The 21,299-nt window shown below is 37.4% G+C and overlaps 2 protein-coding genes across 2 annotated transcripts in view; both read right to left on the bottom strand.

Annotated features, from left to right (window-relative positions):
• Nucleotides 1–3,987, bottom strand: part of LOC107723240 (ras-specific guanine nucleotide-releasing factor RalGPS1-like) — a 120,754-nt gene extending 116,767 nt beyond the window's left edge. The window contains exon 1 of the mRNA XM_016531802.1: nucleotides 3,645–3,987. The gene's annotated coding sequence lies outside the window, so the exon portion shown is untranslated. The remainder of the gene's footprint in view (nucleotides 1–3,644) is intronic.
• Nucleotides 3,988–11,792: 7,805 nt separating this feature from the next.
• The window catches only part of LOC107723248 (zinc finger and BTB domain-containing protein 34-like), a 15,847-nt gene continuing 6,340 nt past the window's right edge, over nucleotides 11,793–21,299 (bottom strand). Inside the window, exon 2 of the mRNA XM_016531813.1 lies at nucleotides 11,793–13,662. Coding sequence (XP_016387299.1) covers nucleotides 12,102–13,628 — 1,527 coding nt within the window. The 5' untranslated portion in view covers nucleotides 13,629–13,662 and the 3' untranslated portion in view covers nucleotides 11,793–12,101. The remainder of the gene's footprint in view (nucleotides 13,663–21,299) is intronic.

The raw sequence follows: 21,299 nt of genomic DNA, 5'->3' as shown, positions 1-21,299 counted from the left end.
GTGACGTGCGTTCTTTTCGGCTCATTAAAGATTAATCTTGCAGCGCCCTTTTGGATTAATTGTAGAGGTTTGTTAGAAGTGGCTGGAAGACCTACCAAGAGAGCATTGCAATAGTGCAGCCTGGATAGAACAAGAGCTTGAACAAGGAGTTGTGTTTTTTGATCCACGTCTCTGTCAGGGCCATGAGGTTTAGTCTTGAATAACTAGTAATAGAAGTAATAAAATCTGCTTTGTTTACAGCAGACTGGCAATTCCAGAGACCAATAGAAAAAGAAAGTAGTGTATTAGTAGGCATAGGCAAAGTGCGCAGGTTGTTAGGATTGTGATTAATATAATATAATATAATATAATATAATATAATATAATTAAGGTTAAGGTTAAATTATTTATGCAACTTTTTAATGTTAACATTTTATTAGTATGCAGAAATTAATATTAACCAAGATTAAAAATGGTGTAGAAGTATTGATTTTTATTGCAGTAGCTAAAGTTAACATATATAACTGTAAAGTGTTAACATTATCAACCACATTATTCTGTATTAGGTTACTAATAAGACATTTTTTCCAAACTAAAACTACTACCCAAAACAGCTGAAATAACAATTGCAGTTTTAATATCTGAAATGGTTCTTTCTAACAATTTTGTTCCCTGAAGACTCACAGGTGTGATTTTGCCCCATTTCATCTAAGATACAGATTTAGCTGAAGCACTGGCTGCTGAGACACTACAGCTATAGTTACTATGGCAACTGGGAGCAGAAATGTGTTCATATTTTTTTATATTATACACATGAGGGCAGAGCAGTCTGCAGGCAACAATCTGCCACATTGGATGTCCGACATGTTCAACATTGGCAATGTTTATTGTCCCTGACTACAGAGAACCCGCTGCATTGTACATCTCTCTTTTTCTGTGTATGGATTCTCAACAATACAACATTTATTTCATTTGACAGATACTTTTATCTAAAGTGACTTACAGTGCATTCAGGTTATGTTTTATCAATATCTGTTGTTCCCTGGGAACTGAACCCATGACCTTGTCATTGCTAATACTCTACCATTCGAGCTCCAGGAACTCTAAGGTCTCAAACAAACAGAAAACACAGGTTGCTCCTGAAACAATAACATATTTTCTCATCAGCACTTGCAGCAGATAGCAGATTTCATGGAGGCGTAACACAACAACACAATATAATGTAACAGATTCTCCACCCTAGCACACACTTGAAAGTTTGCCATCAACACTAAATGTTGAATACAGGAGCACTAATCAGCAACTGAGAAACATAATGTGGAAGATAAGAAAGAACACATCACTATGATAATATACTAAAAGTAAAAGAACTTCACTGGTAAATTACACAACACAGTAACACCACTATATGATGAGAAGATAACATTGTCAATGTTGTTAAATAAGTAAAAATAAGTAAAGGGGAGGGAAGTAACTGCAATGCCAAAGAAACTATAAAGGCAACGAAAAAACAGGTCTGCAAGCTCTGCAGTTGTAAATTTGACTTAAGTTTTAATGTCACTTAAAGCCATTAAACATTACATTTAACAGGTAAGTAGTTTTTGAGTGTATTTTGAATTATTCATATTTATAACAATATATTAATCAGTTTCATAAGTATACACTGTATGAGTGAACATTAACTACAGATTTGTAGCATTATTAAATGCAATGAAGTTATACATGCTAATAATAAATTAAAAACCTGCATAAAAACCTACAGGACAAACTGTGTCTTTGAACCATCAATATAACTTTACAAATTATATTTACAACTATTTGTACAACTTGGAATAAAGAATTGGTTGGCTACTTTGTACTATTGACAAACAGAATCATTTCTGTAGTGTAGATGCTCCTAACCATGAGGCCGGGGCCCACTATAGCAAATTTTCAATGGGGGCGCAGTTGTTGTTGTACAGTATTTAAATTTATGTCCAAATCAGCTTTACATGCTATTACATGGCAGATACAAATTCAACATTCAACAATATAATACAATAAATATAAGTATAATAAATACAAATATTTAAAAGAAATGCATACAAAAATAAAACATTAATGAGGAAAAAAAAGACAAAAAAAGTCTGTATATGCAACTCTATAAAAGATTCTTTGAATGTACTTGTGTTGTGATAAAATCTGTATAAGTGTCCATCTTACAAAATAGATCCATCAAAGTCTGCCCTGATAAAAATGGTTGTTTCATGAAATTAAAATTTGGGCAAACTAAAAACATATACAGACAAGTTGCAAAAACTGCTACAAAACTGACAATTTGGTGCTTCTTCACTCTTCAGTAAATGTCATGATAGTATCCAATAGGGCCACAGGATGATTATTGTTGTTGTCATTACATTAAAATAATCTTACTTAATTGGGGAGATAAAAAAAAAAACACAACAACTTTTCTCAGAAATCTAAATGGAGGAAATATCTTATATAGGTGAACTTCGAATATTGTGTTGGACAATGGGGGCCCCTCAAGTCAACAATGTTGAGAACCACTGCTGTAGAATGTGTAATGACCTTTAAAAAGGTTAATAATAAGACTCTGTCTTTGCTTTAAAAATATACAAGGTACAGTCATATGTGCCACACTATGCTTTGGGATCAGTAAATGAACTAAAAAAATGTGATGAACTGTTATAGGTGTGTGTGACTGTGAACCAATAGAAACATCCATTATTTAATATGTGGTGCTGGCAAAGAGTAAATGTAAAAGTATTAATATTACTGTAATGCATCAGGGACGTTGAGACCCCAGAAATATAATTGTCCTTCACTGCAGCTTCCATCAAACATTGCCAGATAATAATAAATAACCAGTTAGCAAATCAATTTCAGTTTTAAATGTAACTTTAATTGGATGTAAATTTAATATTGCCTATATTGATGCTAATCACTCATCACAATTTACCCATAATCTTAAAATGTAACACACTTACATAAACATGTACTTTGGACTCCCAGCACTTTCCACAATGCCAATGTAAAAGTGCAACTACTGTAACACATAAACACAGGTGCTTTCCAAAGTCAAGGTAGTCCCTCCAGGCCTTAACATCAGCCACGTAAACAAACACAGAAGACTGGTTCCTTCCAAAGCCCCCCCAAAAAACAAAACAAACAAAAAAGCCCTCTAGAACTACAAATAAGCACATATCAACAGAAGCACAATGCAGAACAGCATCAGGGAGTATATTGCTTTAAGCTGTCTATCCGTTATAGTATTGCTGAGATTCTCACTCTTTTGAAAAAGATGTAACCTCTCTCTCATTTTTGTAATGGCTGTTTTAATAATACGACAGTGCATGTATAACTATCAGAGCATATTTCTGAATACCGACGAGCCACCACATAAACATCTATTATTCCATCCTCCAGTTTGCATAGGGCATTAAATAGATCAGTATCTTTACAGCAAAATGGTATCATAACATCCGACAAAGAGCATCCTGCATATGCACGCTGTTTTAGATGTAATGGCGCCATGCATCATATTGACAGTGTGGTACCCAGCTGGGTAACGTTAGAGGCAGACGACCCCCCGCGACGCAACTCCATCCCTGTTGATGCTGTTTTCATTTGCGCTTGATGCTCTAAACAGATACAGTTCAACTCACCTGTCAATGAAAATATGCCACTGTCCTCGACCCCGCTGTTGAGATGCACGCGCCGGTCAACGCGAAGCTTATGTCGCTGTACTGCAGCACGACCTTAAGGACACACAAAATCCAATTTGAAAGGATTCACTCGCATCCACTGGGCAATCTAAGCCTATTTGAGTTATTCCGCTCAGCACATTGCCGTCGTAGTCGCTAGCGGCGTGTTTTGAGCAGGTATGATGAGAAACAGTGAGGGCAGTCCTGTGTGAAGAGACGATGTTATCGGATGCTGGAGATGCGGGTCATTTGCCAACAGCTGGGCATCGACATCAGGAAGTGTTCTACCCATACCGTTTGATGGACAGATGATTTGACCAATCGCGTGGCGTCTGGGCAGACGCCAGGTTCCGCCCTTATAATTGAATGACCAATCATTAATTAGGCCAATACTGTCGCGCGCATATGTCGCCCTGTTTTGTATAGCCTACGCAGCGTTGGAAATGTGTGTGGAAAGGGGTGCAGGGTAACAGGTTTGTTTAATTTTGATATTCCTTTTGAAGAAATGTAGTGTTCATTTTTCGTTTTTGAAGAAACTGAGGTATTTGTATTATTTTTTTTTTTTTAAAGATTTTGTTGTAAGACGTTTTGCTATTATTATTTATTGGGTATATTTATATAATTCGTTTGCTGATTTTAGGCCTATGATAATTTAGCAGAGAGTGGCATGTATTTTGTATATGTATTAGCACAAATAAAGCTTATAATTCTTATAAAAGCTTATAATTCAGTGTCCATAGATAGGCTACTATTATATTTGTATTCGTTTTTTATACTAATTTATTTCAGCCAGTCAGTTATTTATACAAGTAACCAATTTTGTCATGGTTATCGTTTTCGTTAACTATAATGATCCTTTGTTTTGTGATGCTACAACCCTCCTAAATGTAAATATATTGAAATTTTGTTTAATTTTTGTATGTGATAATGAATACAGTTAGGGCACTGCTTTTCACTTGAACTGTATATTTATTTTCAGGTAAAGCAAAACATTTTAATGATTTTTCATCTACTGTATAAAAAGTGACAGATTCAGACTTTGATTTAGGTCTATGGTCCTGCTTGAAAAGTCACGTTAAAGCAGTTTATAGGACATGGTATTATTTGTTACTGGTCCAAAATGGTTTGCCAGCTCTAACCAGCTTGATCAAAGTCCACCAGGTCAATGTTGGCCCCACCAGCTGCTAGTCCATCTGACAAATCATCATCTAGATCTAGATCCCATTTCAGTTCCATCATGATACATTTTTGACTGATATATTTAGATGGGTCATTATTAATGTAGTGATTATTATTATTAATTTGCAAAATACATAAATTTATTTCAATAATAAAAAAAAAAAGAAAACTTTGAAATAAAAATTAATTAAAAAATATAAATAAGGAAGTTTATTTAAAATTAATATGCATAAGTCCTGCTCAAAGGCTTATAAAATGTAAACTGTAGTTGCAATACTTCTGCATATTACTGCTATTTTAATTGACAGGAATTCATTTGCTGTACATGTGCTCCATCTAGTGGACATCCGCATTAATGTACAAACAAATTTCAATGCACATTTTGTATGCGTGAATGAGTAAAGCAAAGATATCCAGACATTTTGCCAAATCAGCATCTTTATTGTACAAACAAATGCATTTTTTATCTATTGACATTTCTTTGTATCATAAAAAAGCAATATACAAGCTTTAAGAACGAAAATGAAAAGCAGCACAGAATGATTATGAGTAAAATATATAATTTGAATAAATATAATTTTATATTTCATGCTATAAAATAAAATTAATAAATGGCGAGTTAATTGTTACAGCATCGGCGTCAGCTAGCTGCATGTACTTCATAGTTGTATAAAACAGTAGATTTCTGAGGTTCACAGTTGGGTTGTGAGGTTGTATGTATATGGAAGACAGAAGGTTGGACAGAGTGCTACTTATACGATAAGACCTAAAGATCTGCTTTCCTCTGCGGTGAAACTCCCATGCATTCGGGAAGAGCAAGAACGGAAACATTTAGGTGCGTCTTACCACACCTATGAGGCAGACTGTTTTGGGAACCAATGACTGAGGAATTGTTTCCCCACCTGAAGTAAAAGTGCAAGCTTAGTTTTGGACGCACAAAGATCATAGCGCATCCAAAATGGCATTTTCTGAATACTAGTAAACCCTGAGTTCTACTTTTTACTTTTTGCAATGTCCCAAAAACACAAGAGAACAAGAGTCTGACAGAGCTTGCATTAAAGGAATAGTCATCCAGAAATGAAAGTCTGATGAAAATGTACTCAACCTCAGGCTATCGAAGAGGTAGAGGAGTTAACTTTATCAGAACACATTTATAGAAATGTCGCATTACCACATTTGCTCACCAAGTGGATCCTCTGCAGTGAATGGGTGCCGTCAGAATGAGAGTCCAAACAAAAACAATAAACACAATAACCCACAAGTAATCCCCATAACTCCAGTCCATCAATTAATGTCTTCTGAAGTGAAAATCTGCATGTTTTTAACTTCAAACCGTAGCTTCCAACTAAAATACAAGTCTTCGGTCCATAGCATTGCTTTCTCCAGTGAAAAAGTCATCTTGCCTGAATCAGGAGAGAAATATGCACCGATCAAACAACGTTTATAAGCCAAAACAGTTATAAACAAATATGTTGGTGGATTTTGATGTGAGAGGACAAAAGATGATGGATTTTCTTCACTGGAGGAAGACTTATTATGAATTATGGACTGGCATTTTGACCAGACCCAACAATTTAAAATTAAAACGGCTTAACAATGGCTTTGTTTGTTACAAACACACAGCTTTTCACTTCATAAGATGTTAATTGATACAAGTGCGAGTCGTGTGGATTACTTGTGGATTGTGATGGTTTTTATCAGCTGTTTGAACTATTATTCTGACGGCACCCATTCACTCCATTCATTGCTGAGCAAGTGATAAAATGCTACATTTCTTCAAATATGCTACATCTCGGATTGCCTTAGTACATTTTCAGCATATTTTCATTTTTGGGTGAACTATTCTTTTAATAATTCTGATTGGCCTGTTATATCTGCAATCTCGAAGCATGAAGAAAGAAGATCTTTAGCGTACACCATAGCGGCAGGTTACATCTCTCAAAGATCCCTTTCTTATTTGACACAGATAAAAAAAAAAGATGCACCTTTTCACCAGTGACACTGAGGTGGCAGGTCGATGAAGTACAAACAGAATGTGGACTGTGGTGACCACAAAAACAAGTAGAAGCACATCCACTCTGTAGAAGCATATTTGCCCAACCTGTCCAAGTTTTCACATAAAAGTATATCTTAAAACATGAGAAAAAAATCCTCTCCTTGCCATAAATGACCTCAGCTCCCTGACATCCTGAATGCATTCATTTTGAGACATGATCCTCCTGCAATCTGAGAGGCAGCCAGACTCCAAAGAAAGAAAGAAAAAAACGGCTCTTAAAAAGGTTATTGCTTTTGCATATTACACAGTGGAGACATGTTGGAAGTGGCGAACCAATGGAAGACTTCAAGATTTTCTTTTCTTCAATATCTCTAGGTTTAGCTCAGTGTTCATAAACTACCCGAAGTAAGTCAACAGTTAAAAAGGACGAGCTGCACAATCAAAAAGTAGTCCAACAGCCTTCCCTGTAAACACTTCTTTTTTTATTATTGTGCATGGCACAAACTGAACTGGTTTTATATGAACAAAGCGAGTGAAATGGACCATGAGTATCTAGGTCAGTTGGCGGAGCATGACTCTATTAGTACAGTTCATTAAATCATTTACAAGTGTGTTAACCCCATATCACCGATTTAACATTTTTTTGCTTATACATTATAAAAACCAAAAAGAAACCTGACCAGTCGTAAAGCACCATTAAAGGGGAAACACATCCCAAGCGATAAAATATTTGAGGCCTTATGAGTCCCATAAATTGGGAGCATTACATGGTCAATTAATCCCTTATGGAATACATTATTTATTATTTAAAAAGAAAATCATTAAGTGCATGCCAGGTGAAATATCACATAAGAGATATAGCTATAAATGAAAATCACTTTCAAGTTTTAAGACAAAAACAAAAAAGTAATCTGTAGTTTCGTATTACAACGCGGAGGGCACCATGCAATTCTACTTGAACAATAAGTGGGCCGGCATGCATATTTCCCCCCAGACCAAACAATATACATAATACAGCGATCTGCTAACCTGAAAGCATCATCATTCTGATGAGATTATAGCCAAGCATAAATCAACTAACTTTTTTAAACGTATTTTTTAAGAGGAAGCTTCTGTACCGTGAAGCTGTTTGATTGTCCCATTTTATTATTTCAGCATATTCACTTTCTGTCGAAACTGCATAATGATTCTGACGTGAAAATCTCTGTCGCTTCAATGCATATCGATCCCCTACAAATGGGATGTTCCCCATAGAAACAAAAAGAATGATACAGAATAAAACAAATGCAACTATACAGACAGAACCCTTACTGCATGTCTCAATTACGATCTAACAGGCATATTGCTTTTGCATTTTACCATTAGTTCAATATTTTTACGAAAGACCAGGCTGATACATTGATACATCCAAAAATAACAAACATTTCTGCCTTCTTTGAAGGAACCCCTCATCTCATTCCCATAATCTTGCATGGCAACACAAAAAAAATGTATAATAAAATAAAATAAAATAAAACCTGCGGTGTGATTCACATACACTTCAATTCAAAAGTTTGGGGTCAGTAAAATTGTTTAAATGTTTTTAAAAGTCTCACAGCAAAACAGTAATATTGTGAAATATTATTATAATTTAAAATAAATATTTTAATTTATTTCTGTGATGGCAAAGCTGAATTTTTAGCAGCCATTACTCCAGTCTTCAGTGCCACATTACCTGAAACATTTCTTCTTATTAATGTTGAAAACATTAATGTTTTGCTGCTCAGGATTTTTATGGAAACCATATTTTTCTTTGATAAATAGACAGTTTAAAAGAACAACATGTATTTGAAATACAAATCTTTTTTAACATTATAAATGTCTTTAGTATCACTTTTGATAAATTGAATGAAATATTTCTGAATAAAAATATAAATTTCTTAAAAAAAACAAAAACAAATCTTGCTGACCTCAAACAGTAGTGAAGCCTATGTTTCACATCAAGGCACCGGTTCAATCAACTTCCTTGACAAATAAAAATAAAAAAGTCTGTATTTGTACCATCACTCTTTAAAGACCACAGAACAACATCCACAATCTGTTCATCAAATACTAAAGCTTACAGCTTCATTCATTGTAAAACAGTATCTCAGCAAAACCTACCTAACACCAATGTGTGAAATAAATGACAGCCAATGCTATAAAATCCCGACAGGTGTTAGAGCCAGCATGAGGCTGGGAAATGAGACGGAGAAGATCTACTGACACCTCTAAAACAGATTCATTTGTTCCAGGGCTTGGTTTTGGTCTCTCTTTTGTCCGCTGTGCAACACACTACACAAACCCTTTACAATTTTTGGTTTGCTCTTTGGTTAGTGGCCAAAGTCATGTTCACATTATCTAAGATAAACTGGAACATTACGATAAAGGAACAGGGCAAATCTAAACATGTTCAGGGAACAAAGCAGTCCGGCTTACAATGTTTCAAATGGCATACATGGCATCTCATGTCACAGAACGACACCAAACATGCTGTCAGTAGTACAAGGTGTTCTGCATTCAGAGTTTTGGCTCTTGATAACTGTAGTTATCACATTGGCTCATTGTTTAAAACTGACACGAACTGATTCAAAGCTCAAGAGTCGGTTAAAAAAGGTTTCAGCTAAAGGTTCATTCCCACTCATCTGCCAGCAATACAAGCACATGAAGAGATTTTAAATGGCACAAATATAGTTCAGCATTCTAAAATGTGCACTTTTGAGTGAAACTGATTTTAAAGAAAGAGAGAGAGGAAGGGCAGAAGTCCTGAAGTTCAATTTGAAATCTCAAAATACTTTAACTGAGACAGTGATATAAATGCAGATTTAAAAAAAATGTTATAAGAGTAAACGCCACAAAAGAAAAGTACACAAACTGAAAATGAAAACAGAACAGCACCATAATGTAAGTCACTGTGTATTTTAACTTATCGTACTTTCAGAAACAACTTTTGTCCAAGGCGTGATACTGGATGCGGTTCACAGATTTAAGGAGTTGTCTTGGAAGGATAATACTGGAGTTTCTAAACAAAAGGGAACGCTGCTTACACTAACTATCCTTGGCTAATGGTTGTTAAAGTTAACTTATGGAGGGTGTGGTAAAGTAAATATCCAAATGATATGTCAGGCAAACTTGAAAGCACTTGAATCTTGTAAAAGTGAGGCATGTTTTAATCTGTCTGAGCATCAAGAACTATAAATCAAATATAATGCAGACAGTCAGGGAGGCAGATGCTCGACTATAGTGAGGACTATAAAATAGGAGTCGACAATATGCCATTTTACTTGTTTTGCATCTTATGTAGCCGCTTATATTACTCGTTAGAATGAATCAAATAAGACAGTGCGGTGATAAGAAATAATAAAATGTATCTACAATTGGCATGTGAGACAACAAGGAGCCTTATTCAATCACAGGTCAAGAAAACACACAAAAAAAAGTGAGGTATGACGTTTTGCACCAGTTACATAACAATGAAAATGGATGAGAAGAGATATTGTGGAGATAATAGGCATCCAGGGCTCTCTCTTCACAATACTAAATGTATAAAAGTGTCCACAACAGTGGTACTGACACTGCAGGTTTATCTTATTACTGCTCTATTGTAGTATGAAACCCTATACTATACTTCCAGCATAAACTACACCTCCATACAATTTAACATGAACAAAAGCATACCGGCAGTAAGTGAATCTTCTTCAATTATACATTTCTGCATTGAAACACAATACGTTTTGGTCTGTACATCGACAGATGCACAAGTGTGAGAAGCCAAAGAGAGCTTCTTCTCACAGCTGTCTGTTCCACACAAAGTTTTTGGAAAAAAAACTAAAGTTCTTTCGAGCCAGCTGAACACAAGAAGAGCTGTTTGAAATTTTAACCACTGATCGAGCGTGTACATTAATGCTATAAATATTTCACCAAGATGTTTATTTCCCCCTTCTTCCCATGGTGGTATGGCCCTAAGGCAATTTTCATAACTTGCATGACTCCCGCACCACTTTTAGAAACGCATCTACAAATATATTAATATATAATTTAAACTTTCATTTCAAAGGCACACCGTCCCCTCTGGTGTTTGAAAAAACTCAAACCATGAAAAACATTGTTTTTCTGAATTAAAAGCTAGATTTTGAGACAGAAAGAAAGAAAGAACTTTTGCACGAAAGCAAGTCAAAATTTGACTAAACATTTCTTAACTCAATAATATTGACTCTGCTTCTACTCTAGCACAAATCTGTGATTATACTGTTGATATTACACCTGAAACCAAATGGATGATATTACAGAAAGTGTGTAGAGTGACAGACTGTGATTTTATGAAAAATATGGCATTTAAAAAAAAATTAAAAAAAAGAGGAAGATCCTGGATCCTGAAAATACACCACAGGTACGCCTTGTACTAACAATATTCTCATAGATACACAACATGGCTGCTAAAGAAAAATGAACCAGATTAATCCAGAATTCATACAATCACTAAGGAATATTTCACTGAAGTATCAAGCCTGGGTAGAGTGGAGATCTTTTGTTGAGGGGTTTCACCGCAGCATTCATTCAAACCCTATGAAAACAAAACAAATGTGACTACTGAGAGAAGTTTCTTCCCCTCCGTTCAGGTTCTTTGCTATGAGGTAAAACCTGGCTGGAGTTGACGACAAGCTAAAAATACTGTCCATTATGAGTATATGTTGAGGTTGTATAATGAGGTATGTGTCACAAAAAGAGCCTTGCACTGGCAGATAAACCATTCCTCGTGAGTGAGTGAGTGAGTGACCTACTACAGGCCACATGTGCAAAAACAGGTCAGGTAAAAGCGTGATATGACAAGCATCTCATCTGAGCTTTCACATTATTCATTATTGCAACATGCCTATATTACTCTGTAAATATGTTGAAAAACATGGAAATATATATATATATATAGATATATATAAAAAACGTGATAAAACTCTTAGGAGGCCTTGATTAAAGAGACCTCCTCTCCGATTATTTAATTCCCCCGATTATAGGACTCCTTCCCTTTGCAGAACTCCTTAAAAACTTTCTCTCGATCTTTGTCCTGTGTAGAACTTCCAAAAAATGGACAAGTAGAAAATGCGCAAGGCAGGTTATTTCTTGTCGTTCTTTAAAAACAGCTGGGCTTAATCACGAAAAGAGTAACCCTTTATGCTTCCTTATTAGATAAGGAGGACAAACAACCAAATAAATGGAAAACTTTATTCTCAGTATCCACGCAGGGGTTTGGATGCAGGGGTTTCTTCCGGACTACACTTGCCACTTTCTTCGCTGGGGGTTTTCGTTGACAAATCATCGGGGTAAGCTGCTCCGCAGGCTGCTTCGCCCTCGGAGACATCCTCTTGCGCCGCTCTCTGGCCATCTGGTGCCTCTCCCAGCAAGTCAGTGTGATTGTTAACTTCTGTGCCAGAGGTCATGTGCTTCTTGCGCAAATGCTGGTTGAGTGTGCCTTGGAAGGGAAAGCATTTGCCGCAGATCTGGCAGTGGAAGGGTTTGTTGTCCGTGTGGCCACGGATGTGGTACTCCAGCTGGTCTTTGCGGGTGTACTTCTTGCCGCAGAACTTGCAGACGAAGGGCGTGATGCCCATGTGCAGACGCATGTGACGGTCCAGGCTGCCCTTTTGGTTGAAGGACTTGCCGCAGTAGATGCAGATGAGGCGTTCGTTGTAGGGGTTCCACTGTCCGCGGAAACTCCTCTCCCTTACGTCGTTCTCGAAGGTAGTTGCCGTTGCAGGTGGATCTCCTTCTGCGGCACCAGGCTTGAGCTGAGTTAGCAGATCGGCTGGAAGAGGCACGGGACGTTTTGGTCGGGCACGACCACCCCGGACGCTGCTGAGCAAGGAGCGAGATGGGCTAGAGGAACTCAGGCTGACGAAACAGGAGGAAGGTAGTGCAGAGTAAGTGTATCCAGCAGAGGAAAGCACAGGCCCGTATGATCCCACACTGACAGCCAACACCTGTTCACCATCCACCAGCTCTGTGTGGTAGCCGTCATCACCGGCCGACGAGCTATCGGAGTAGTTGGGCCGGTCCGTTTTCTCCAGCTTGATATGGACATCGGTTACCTGTCCATCCTTGCCGATGAGGTCTACTTGTTCGGACTCAACCTCCATGGACACCTCCTGCTCGGATATGCCGTCGCTACTCCCTCGGTCTGACTGACCCTCTTCTGCCGCTCCCTTACCTGAGCTTCGCCCCTCCCCGCAATGATTCTGACGAGAATAGTAGCGTGCTGAAATCTGGGTGGGGTTTACAAAGATATCTCCGTCTTTCACACCGTTGCGGCCAGCCCTTGAGGTGGTGCAATCGTTATCTGGATCGATCCCAGCAGGCACAGGGACGCTGATCTTAGAGTGAATACCCTCAAGAATCTGTGTGCATTTGTCAATCACAGCCTGCATTTGGAGGAAGCTGGCAGCCGTGAGGAAGCTGATGACATCACGTAGGCGCAATGACATTCGGCCAGTGTAGCAAAAGGCGAGCAGCTGCTCAAACACCTCGGGGCTCTTGATTACGGAGATGGAGAGGCCACTCATCGTGCCTAGTGCTGAATGATCGCGGAAGTACGGCGAACTGGCGGCCAAGACGACCTTGTGGGCTCGGAATGGCTGGCCCTGAATGTGCACAATGATGTCGCACAGCTTGCCCTGGAGACGGAGCTCATTGAGCTGGTTCAGGACGGTATTGCTGAACTCAGGTACATCGAACTCTATGAGGCTACCACAGTCCTCCATGACTCACTGACGTCTCTCCTGGTTTGTAGAGAACCTGAGAAAATGAAAAATAAAAATGTGTGAGGAAACACATTCATAGGTATTAAAGGTACTCTAAATGAAAGGTAGAGTATATGTAAGCACAGATGGAAATTGCTGTTTTTTTTCCACATTCATTAATATCTACAGAATTCTACACTCTTAAGTCGGGCTCAAAAAATTAATCCCAGATTTCCCCCTTCTGAGAATTGGAGAGAAAATCTTGTTGAGGACATTGGTCGGTTCCAATGTTCAGCGTGGATTATCTTGTAATCTGAGATGTTTACAGATCGAATCTTGCACCTACCTATCGGCTCGCACACAAATCAGCCCGATCATATAAAACATGTCTGATGTAGGGCTGCACGATTAATCGAATGCGATTGTCATGCGCATTTTGATAGTAATGCCGGTTCTGTAATCAGCAGGAAATCATCATCACGTGCTTTCAGATGGAGCAGAATTTACTACACATAGCCGTAGTTCACTGACAAGTTACACAAAAAAAATCGCATTATGAAATTGAAGAAATCGTTCGCGATAATGACAGCTGTTTGTATAGCTTTTCAACAGCTTCTGAACTACGGCTCTGTGAAGTAAATGCTGCTCCATCTGAAAGCATGTGAAAATACCACATTTGAAAAGTGCTTCACTGAAAGACACGCATGACAATCGCAGCTTCTGTCGAATCGTGATCTCGATTCCATTTCGATTTATCGTGCAGCCCTAGTCTGATGTTTAGGTTTTTAAATCGGGGAGATTACGGCTATGATTACATGAGTAATTTCATAATAGCCGTTGGATAGTGGAGATGGAGGAAACTGCTTGTTACAGTGTAATTTTACATTTAAGTACAGAGTAATATTAATTAACTACATGTACTTAGTATATGGTTAGGGTTAGGATTAGGGTTTGGCTTAGGGTTACTTGCATGGAATTATGCATAGTTTATTATTATAATAGTAAGTACATGTAACATGGACACCTTAAAGTGTTACCTTTTTTTTTATAAATAAGTCTCTTATGCTCAGGAAGACTGCTTTTAAAAAAAGATGTCAAATCAGGTAGTGTTGTAAAATATTTTTTATAAAACTGTTTTCTATTTGAATGCGTTTTAAAATGTAATTTCTTCTTGTGATGACAAAGCTGAATTTTCAGCAGCCATTACTCCAGTTTACAATGTGATATGATGTGATTATTCTAACATGCCATTTTGGTGTTCAAAAAACATTTCTTATTATCAATGTTGTGCTGCTTTATTTTTTGAGGGAAATATTTCAGGATTCTTTTGATAAACAGACATTTCAAAACAACAATCTATTGATCTAATATGAATCTTGTGTTACATTATACACTGTAAAAAAAATTCCGTAAAATTTACGGTAAAAAACCGGCAGCTGTGGTTGCCGGAATTTTACCGTAAGAAATACGGTAGCAACGTTTTAGGTTTTACGGTTCTAACTTAAATTTACAGTTAAATACCGTAATTTCATTAACTGATATAATGTTAATATACCAACCTATTGAAGTACTGAAATCTGTTTTGCACCTTTGTAATACACTGATAACCACCAAATGCAGATGGTGATGAGAAAGTCACATGATGAACCAAAGCCCATCACAAGCAGCTTTTAAATAATAACATATATAGAAGGTGCACACTTCCAAAAATGGTATACTACCGTAAAATTAATGTCCAATACATGTAATGTCCAATACAGTTTTTCACCGTATATAGTAGGGGAATTTACCATTAACCATTTAACAGGTTTTTACTGTAGCATTTTTACAGTCTTTTACCGTTAAATTCACGGTCATTTTTTACAGTGTACATATCTGTACTGCCAGTAATGACTAACCCCAAACTATTGAATGGTAGTGTATATGTTGGCATGGGTTTGTTTGTATCTCAGTGGGATAAATGTTTTGAATTACCAGAACATTCTGTAATAAGACACTGCATCTGACTAATTTCACAGAGATTCATAAAGCAGGCAAGTGGACATATGGCCAGTTCACTTTGGCTCTAAAGTGCACGTTTTAGTGAAGCATCTAGTGCACACTTTAACCCAATCCTTTGTGTGCCGTGTACACTGAAGCTAAAGCACTTTAAAAAACTCAATAGACATCACCCCTTTAAATGACAAAAACAGCCTATAGCCATGACTGGTCTTCAAACACACCTAAAAAAAAATCCTAGTTCATATAGTGCTCTCAAGCAAAAGTGTCATCCAGAACAAAGTCTAAAAATCAGACAAATCATCATAGAACCAATAAGGTCTTAGATGTTCATGGGTGTGTTGTTCAGAGACATCATTAGATCAAGTTGATGCACGGCCAAAAATGATGTGGGAGAAAGAGTGATCCATCATTAAGAGCATAAAAGTACTACTGCAGTCACTTAACTTGCAAGTAATATGTTGAACAGCACAGCACATTATAAAAGCTGCATTTGAAAAGAAATGGAAAAAAGCACAATTCACAAGAATCCCGTAAAGGAAAGGCTGTTCTTCTTAATCTTCCTCTTTACAATCTTCTCTCTAGGTCCTCCTATGCCTCCACCTAGGGGTGGGCGATATGTAAAAAATATAATATCACGATTTTATCACGATTCTTTGTCATGTTGGTTTTGCTATTTTGCAAGTGTCGGAGCATTACAGCCAAACTAATTTTCCTATTATTAAGACAAAGCCTTTCAAGGTAACAAAAAAAAGAATGGCATATATTTAGGCCAAAGTGGGCAAATATAAAAATATTTGTCATTATTTTATCTTTGTTATTAAAAAACAAGAACAAAGATAGATACACATTACAACTACACATAATATACAAATAAAACAAACAGTGTTTTATTTTCAGGTACAATAGGTGTATTTAGCAGGAGCATTCAAGAAATTGAATGAACAAACATAAAAATAAAACACTATATAGACTGATTCCTAAAGCAACTGTATTAAAGTTCTTCAGTCAAGAATAGTGAGTGATTTTTCTCTTTGCGTTTTGTTGTTTTAAATAAAAATTAAAAATAAAAATTGTCATCTGTCTGTCAATTCTGTCACAGTGTTTTATTTTTATACCATCATTTACTCACTCAAAAGTTGTTTTAAACCTGAATGAGTTTCTTTCTTCTGCTGAACATAAATGCTATTTTGAGGAACGTGGAAAACCAAACAGTTGCTGGTCCACAGCAACTTCCATAGGATTTTTTTTTCCTACTATCAAATTCAATGTGGACCATCAACTATTTGGTTACCCACATTCTTCAAAATATCTTCTTTTGTGTTCAGCACAAGAAAGAAATTAATACAGGTTTGGGACAACATGTGAGTGAGTAAATAATGACAGAAACTAATTTTAGGGTGAACTATCCTTAATGACAGTTGGCTGCATGTTTAATACTGTCCCTTTAAGACCTGCATGCGTCTAATATACAAGCACAAATCCGTTTTTCTCTCAACTGTTTACTTTCATTTTAGACATAACCAACTGAGTCTATATGTAAACCTTGTGTGTTTTGACAGTATTATCGCAAAAGATAACTTAGTTCAGTAATCAGGCACTGTCTGCCAGGCTTTTTAGTGCGAATGAAACATTTAACCGGCAAGGCTTTAAAGCATATGCAAATAATGTACTTTTGTGATTGCGAATAAGTGCAGTGTCCTGTGAGAGTAACTCTACCGCTGAGTTAACACTGATGTGAACGCATGTGGCGTTGTACAGTATATGACGGAGGCGCCAGAACTGCTATTGATAGAATGTGCGCCGTAGCACAATAATACGATATTTCTTCAAAAGCAGATCGTGGAGACATTTTTATCATCCACGATCAAAAATCGTCATATCGCACACCCCTACACCTATCTGAAGCCTTCTCTTCTCACTCTCTAGTGATTCAGCGCGAGTCTCAGTCAGCAATTTGGGAGCGTAAACACTTTCTCCAATTGGCAGGGCTTGCAGAGACACCTGTCTCACCACCCATATGTTCTCTTTGCCATGGTCAAGAGAAACAGAAAGAGGGGAGGAATCATAGAAACACTCAAGAGAAAGAGAAACAATTTCAACTTAATTTTTCTTGCATACACATATATACATAAAAAGGAAACAAAAAAAGTGGACAAATAAACAGAAATATTACAGAAATAATACACACAAATAGGCTACTACCATTCACCGGGAATACAATTATTTTTTTATTTTTTTTAATAATCAAAAATCCAGTAAAAGCAGGAATGTTGTGAAATATTATTACAACTGTTTTCTTTTTGAATAGGCCAACATTTTAAATTGTGCTGGCAAAGCCGAATTTTCAGCCATTACTCCAGTCTTTAGTGTTACATGATGTTTCAGAAATCATTCTAATATGCTGATTTGATGCTCAAGAAATATTTCTTATTATTATCAAGGTTGAAACCTGCTGTGCTGCATAATAATTTTCGCAGAAACTGTGACTTTTTTCAGGTTTACTTGAACAGAATGTTAAAAAAAACAGCAATTCTTTGAAATAGAAGTCTATACTTACAACACAAAATGTCTTTAAGGTCACTTTTGATTAATTTAATGCATTCTTGCTGAATAAAATATACATTTCTTTAAAAACGTTTACACATTTTGAATGGTATTGTACCTACATGTTTTCCAAGATATACATTCCACCCCTGCTATCAAGTTGAATAGCCCAACTTTAGTCCAGAGATCTTAAAAACACTGTCAATATCATGTCTTGCATAAGAAACGGTTTCAATCAGTGTCAGGTGAGCCTGAAATCAGTAGAATTACACCAGTTAAATGAAGAATTCAGACAGATTTGTCAACTAGTTGTCTGGCAAAGCAACCCACTAGTAGTTTTGCACATCCCCTAGAAGAAATAGATTATGAATGAAATCGAAAAACCTAATTGGTGTGAAAAAACAACATGGAAAGTTGTGTTAAACGTGTAATTCCGTTTATGTCCTTTATGTTCACATGTACATGCAGAAGTCATGTCAGAAAGGCGTTGCGCCACTGCTATGCGAACCAAGCTAAACTCAAGTTTGACAGGTTGCCAGAGAATGCATACTCCGTTGATCTTGTGGACCCAAGAGGGCAAGTGTCCTGGCAGCACTCCAGCGAGATGCAATCACAGGTTTCGCACTCAGGCTCATGTCCCGAGGGAAGAGTTGAGGGGGATTTTAACTCTCGATCATTAAAAACAATAAAATCATGAAACTACTTCCTCATACTATGGGTTGCATGAGTAAAAGACCAAGGGGGAAAATTAATACGGTGGATTGGTGAAAAGATTGTCTGTTAAAGGTTAGCAATTTCTCAATGAGATAATGCAGCAGCGTCAACAGTGATATAAGAGATTTGGCAACAGTCAATGTGCACGTCAAAGGCAAATATTTTGGCATCAACAGAGCTGTTCCAGTTAAAGTGATCGAGTTGCCTTGGTTCACTGCATGAGACATCTTCATGTCTAATCATAAGTTACTTATTGCATCTCTTAACTTGTGGATCAGCATGTTTGTTTGTTCTAAAACTGCAATTTTACACGCATTTGTATTACATACCAGATCAAATCTGATTATGAAATTAGGTAAACACCGTCTCAGCCTAATTAATCTTTCTTAGGATAATCTAAATTAGCCTTCTTTAAATTCATTACAGTAAAATTTGTATTATAGTCCCTTTTGGTTCCCAAATATTAGCAATCAGATCCAGTCAATCACAGGCACAATAAAAACTTCACATACACACACAGTACCCAGAATTCCTAAAGAACAGTAAAAATAAAAACTCAAGGCTAACCGGGAACACTTATTTTACCGGTTCACTGAGCAAGCCGTTAAGACTTAAAAACCGCCATATCAGCATTGGCAAATGAACACTGCAGAAGGCCTGCTTCAAGATAAGCAGCTTTTAGCCTATTCTGCAAAAAAAAACCTAGTCCAGTACTGCCAAAAATGCTTAACATGCACAGTCTGGCAGGAGGAACCCAAAAGGCCGTGAGAGGGTGGAAAAGTGGCGAGGAGTGCTTCACAAACTTTGTGAGGAACTGTTTTCAAGAACTGCCATGAGAACACAGAGTACGCCATGCAGTGTGGTTTATCTCAGCAGCACTTTGATAGAAAAAGTAGAAAAGTATCCTCAAAAACATTGTGTCCATATATTCTAATACACATACATATGGGGCCCAATCATACACCCGGCGCAATGCGGCGCAAGTGTTTTTTGCTAGTTTCAGCCTGACGCAGTTATCATTTTCACGTCCTGCGCCAATTGTCCTGGCCCCTCCAAGCCTTTCAATGGGGGTAAGCAGGTGTTGGTTGTCAACAGTTCAGAAGATGTGAAATAAAGTGCGCGCATCCGTAATAAAACGTTCCTCACACGGCTCCGGAGGTTGAATAAAGGCCTCCTGTAGTGAATCCATGCATTTTTGTAAGATAAATATCCATATTTCAAACGTAATAAACACTTTTTTCTCATTTCCGCTTTCCACTTTATTTCACGTCTTCTAAACTGTTGACAACTGTAACGTTGTTTGTAGATCGGGAAGAAGGAGGTGGGAACCGGCGAACATTCAAATAAACTTTAATAATAAAATAAACACAAAATAGCGCGACAGCCCCTCGCGGACGACTGTCGCGCACAAACGAAACCAAAACACAAAATAAAATCCAGGCCTGGTCCTCTCTCGTCCAACACTGTAGTCACTCCTCCTTTATCCTTCCGGAGCTCCTCCGTGAGACTCGAGACCGGTGAGTGGGTGCAGGTGTCCCTCATTAGCAATCACTCCACCGGCCTCGCTCCGTTCCCACGGCTCTCGGCCCCGCCCCCACTCGTCACAACAACCAACACCCGCTTACCTCCATTGAAAGGCTTGGAGGGGCCAGGACAATTTCCGATTGGATTCGTCTGAAAGAAGAAAGTCACATACACCTAGGATGCTTGGAGGGTGAGTAAAACACAGGTTAATTTTCATGTTTGGGTGAACTAACCCTTTAAATATCAAATGAATTTGCGCCCATTTGTGCGCTCATGGGCGTGCTGGTCTGAAAACGAGGTGTGTTCAGGCGCATTGTTGGCGCGTTGCTATTTTGAGGCAAATGAAATAGACTGCGCCATTGACCAACTAAAACCTGGTCTAAAGTCAATGGCGCAGTATTTTTTGTTATTTAACCTGTTAACCTGCACCCCCCATTTTGGGACTCACAGCTGAAAATGACCTATAACGTAAAATGGTAACAGTTCCTGACAACAGTGTGCTACACAGACAATTTTGGAGAAGAAGCTTTGGGCTTTACTATCCATCATCCAGAGTTGATAATGCTCAAAAAGATAAAAAGTTATAGACACTGAAGTGCCTTGAAAAAAAAAATACCACACTGAATGTTTTTTTTTTTCATATAAAAATACATGAAATACGTCCTGGAGCAATTCAGGTTACCCAAAGTAATGGGTTGAAAGTCACATGTCTCATGAGTAGGGCTGGGTATCGATTCAGATATCCCGATTCGATTCTCGATTTTTTTTTTACATTCAGTGAATATAGTTTTAATACAAATGCTATTGATATTTCTAAAAAATTAACAGTAAACATCAGTTTACAAATAGTGAATTAATAAAAAGAAATTAAGAACCACGTGCCTGTATTTTAAACCTATTCTTTTTTTT

This window comes from Sinocyclocheilus rhinocerous, unplaced genomic scaffold (assembly GCF_001515625.1).
Source record: "Sinocyclocheilus rhinocerous isolate Xijiao unplaced genomic scaffold, SAMN03320098_v1.1 scaffold2199, whole genome shotgun sequence".
Lineage (NCBI taxonomy): Eukaryota > Metazoa > Chordata > Actinopteri > Cypriniformes > Cyprinidae > Sinocyclocheilus > Sinocyclocheilus rhinocerous.
This window is presented reverse-complemented; position numbering and strand designations above follow the sequence as displayed.